Source organism: Carlito syrichta, unplaced genomic scaffold (genome assembly GCF_000164805.1).
Source record: "Carlito syrichta isolate Samal-C Ts95f unplaced genomic scaffold, Tarsius_syrichta-2.0.1 Scaffold123630, whole genome shotgun sequence".
In the NCBI taxonomy this organism is placed as follows: domain Eukaryota; kingdom Metazoa; phylum Chordata; class Mammalia; order Primates; family Tarsiidae; genus Carlito; species Carlito syrichta.
The window spans coordinates 146,992-150,314 of record NW_007067726.1 but is presented as its reverse complement, the minus strand read 5'-3'; the positions used below and the strand labels follow the sequence as shown (position 1 = coordinate 150,314).

Here is a 3,323-nt window from a genome sequence, read left to right as displayed (position 1 = left end):
ACTGCACTCCAGTCTGGGCGACTGAGTGAGACTCCAACTCAAAAAATAAAAAATAAAAAAATAAAATAAATAAAATAAAATAATTCTAACCTATACAAAAGCTGAAAGAGGCTAGGTGTGGTGGCTCACATCTATAATCCCAGCACTTAGGGAGGCTGAGGCAGGAGCATCGTTTGAGAACAGGACACTTTTGTAGAGACGTGTCTCTAAAAAATATATTTTTTGAGAAGATGTGATAATGGAAGAAGAGATCGGAGAGGAGCAACTGTTGACTTCGAACATGGAGGAAGGGGCTTCAAACCAAGAAATGCAGAAGCCTTCAAAAACTAGAAGAGGCAAGGAAATGGATTATCCCTTAGGACCTCTAGAAGGAACACAATTATGCCAACACCTTGATTTTAGCCCACTGAAACCTATTTAAGAATCCTGATCTCCAGACTTGTAAGACAATAAAGTTTTGTTTCAACCCCCACCCCTCAATTTTTTAAAATTAGTCAGGCACGGTGGCATGCACCTGTAGTTCTAGCTAATCGGAGGCTGAGGTGGGATGATCACTTGAGCCCAAGAGCTCGAGACTAGCCTGGGCAAATAGCTAGACTCTGCCTCTATATAAAAAAAGAAGAAACTGAAAGAAAAGCACAATAAACATCTTCATCTAGATTCACCGATTTCTAGATTTCCCCACAGTTACTTTGTGTCTCTTTCTCTCCAGATATACATCTATATTATTGTTATTATGTCAAATCAGCTGAGAGTAAGTTATAGACCAGTACTGTCCAAAATAACTTAAACCTAGATAACCACCTTTTTTTTTTTTTTTTGAGTCAGAGTCTCACTCTGCTGCCCAGGCTGGAGTACAGTGGCATGCTCGCAGCCTCGACTTACTGGGCTCAGGTGATCCTTCCACCTCAGCCTTCCAAGTAGCTGGAACTACAACAGTGTGCCACCATGCCCAGCTCATTTTTAAAAAATTTATTGTAGTGATGAGGTCTCACCATGTTGCTCAGGCCAGTCTTGAACCCCTGGGCTCAGGCAATCCTCTCGCCTCTGCCTCCCAAAGTGCTGGGATTATAGGCGTGAGCCACCACGCCTGGCTGATAACCACCTTTCAAGTGCTCACTAGCATGTGGCTAAGGGACTACAGTTAGAGATATTATCTGCCCTTAACCTGAAAATACTTATGTGTGTATTCCTAAAAATAAGGACATTCTCTTACATAACCGCAACCCAGTTATAGAGTTCAGGAAATGTAACATTGATATGATACCATTACCTAATACATAGTCATATTCAAATTTGGCTAATTGTCCCAGTAATGTCTACTGAAGTTATTTCTCCTTCCACCCAAATCAGGGGCCACACATTCAACTCTTCCTCTCTCTCTTTTTTTTTTTTTAAATAGAGACGAGGTCTTGCTATATTGCTCAGCCTGGTCTTGAGCTCTTAGCCTCAGGTGATCCTCCCACCTCAGCTTCCACTGAGATTACAGGTACAAGCCACTGAGCCTGGCCTCAACCATCTCTTTTGTTTCCTTTAATCAACTTCGGATTCTCAGCCTTTCTTTATCTTTCATAACACTGACATTTTAAAAAATTATAGGTAAGTTGTTTCTTTTCTTTTCTTTTTTTTTTTTTTTTTTTTTGAGTCAGTCTCACTCTGTTGCCCAGGCTGGAGCGCAGTGGCATGCTCATGGCCACCACAGCCTCGACCTGCTGGGTTCAGGTGATCCTTCTGCCTCAGCCTTCCAAGTAGCTGGAGCTACAGGTGTGTGTTACCATGCCCGGCTTATTTTTTTGATTTACTGTAGAGACAAGGTCTCACCAAGTTGCCCAGGCTGGTCTCGAACTCCTGAACTCAGGCAATCCTCTTGCCTCGGCCTCCCAAAGTGCTGGGTTTACAGGCTTGAGCCACCGCACCCAGCCAGGTCAGTTGTTTTCTAAAATGAGTATGTTCTAGAGATTGGCTGTACAACACTATGTGTATAGTTAACAATATTATCCACGTAAATATATGTTAAGAGGATAGATCGCATGTTCTCTGTTCTCAATAATTTTTTTAGAAGTGTCTTAATTTAGGCTTTCCTGACATTTCCTCACAGTTAGAGTCAAGATATGCATTTTAGGCAAGAATATCTTAGACATGATATGCCCTCATCAGGACAAACCCCAGGACCCCAAAACCCTGTGGAAATATGAGACACCAGCCTGAGAAGAACTGGCTTCTCTCTGCTTAAACACCTTCAATGACTCCCCTGTTACTACCAGGAAAAAACCCAAACCTCTTAGTAGGCACCAAGGGCTTTAGGACCCCACCTTGCAGCCTTGTCTCCAGCCTCTCCAGTCACAAGGGATGACACACACCTCCCCCGAAGCATGCACTGCTCTTCCATAGCCTGTCTTCTCCTCCCACACCCTCTCACCTGATGAACTCTTCCTTATTCAAATGTCACCTCCTCCAGTGAGGTTTCCATGATTTCATACGGCTGAGCTGACATTCAGGCTGTACTCCGAAAGCCTTTTGTAGAGACCCCCTTTATAGGGAGCATTTACCATCTGCAATGATCTGACTGCTGAAGTGCCTGCCTCCACTGTGTCTCCATTCAAGTAACAAATCCTTTTTGAACACCTACTACGTGCCACACACTATGGTGAGACCATGAAAAACAAAAAGGCATGGCGGATCCCTTCCTCGGGGAGCTTATGGTCTAGTACAGAGGCAGGCAATTAAGTAGTTACAAAAGTCTACAAAAGTGTCGCCAAAGGGCCTACTGTGTACTGGGCCCTGGCACCCAGAAGGAGCTCAATAAATGTTTGCCAAGTGAATGAATCAACCAAAGGGGAGGCAGCATGGAAGGTCTGGGTGCACTGGGATGGGGTGGGTGCGATGGGTTACCTGGAGACCGATGGACAACCTGTTGACTCCTGCGGCCCCGAACTCCGCCAGCCTGGAGCCAGAGGTAGAAGTGGGATTCGCTTCCAATGTGACTTCGGAGTCCGCAGGCAGGTAGGCTGCCCGTGCCACCCCCTCCAGGACAGCAGCCACTGGGGGTCCCCCCACCAAAGAACACAGACTCCACCCTGGGGGAAGAGAATGAATGAGATGAGACCCGGGGAAGCCCGCTGGGATGCACGTACCTGTCCTCTCCTCTCCCCCAAATAATTCCCACGGCCCTGCCTGCAGCCTCCAGTACCCACCGTCGCACCCCGCCGAGCCGCAGCAGCGTCTGCGCCTCGGTCACCAGGCACTTCCGCATGGCAGCCTCCTCCACGCCGCGGGGGATGTACTTGTTGAAGCTGCAATAACTGCAGCGCTTCTGGCAGTAG

The 3,323-nt window shown here is 46.5% G+C and overlaps 1 protein-coding gene across 1 annotated transcript in view; it reads right to left on the bottom strand.

Annotated features, from left to right (window-relative positions):
• The window catches only part of RSAD1 (radical S-adenosyl methionine domain containing 1), a gene marked incomplete at its 5' end in the record, with an annotated part of 7,093 nt that extends 3,771 nt beyond the window's left edge, over positions 1 to 3,322 (bottom strand). Inside the window, 3 exon segments of the mRNA XM_008048484.2 lie at positions 2,893 to 3,043; positions 3,045 to 3,077; positions 3,195 to 3,322. Coding sequence (XP_008046675.1) covers positions 2,893 to 3,043; positions 3,045 to 3,077; positions 3,195 to 3,322 — 312 coding nt within the window.
• Between the last annotated feature and the right edge of the window lies 1 nt (position 3,323).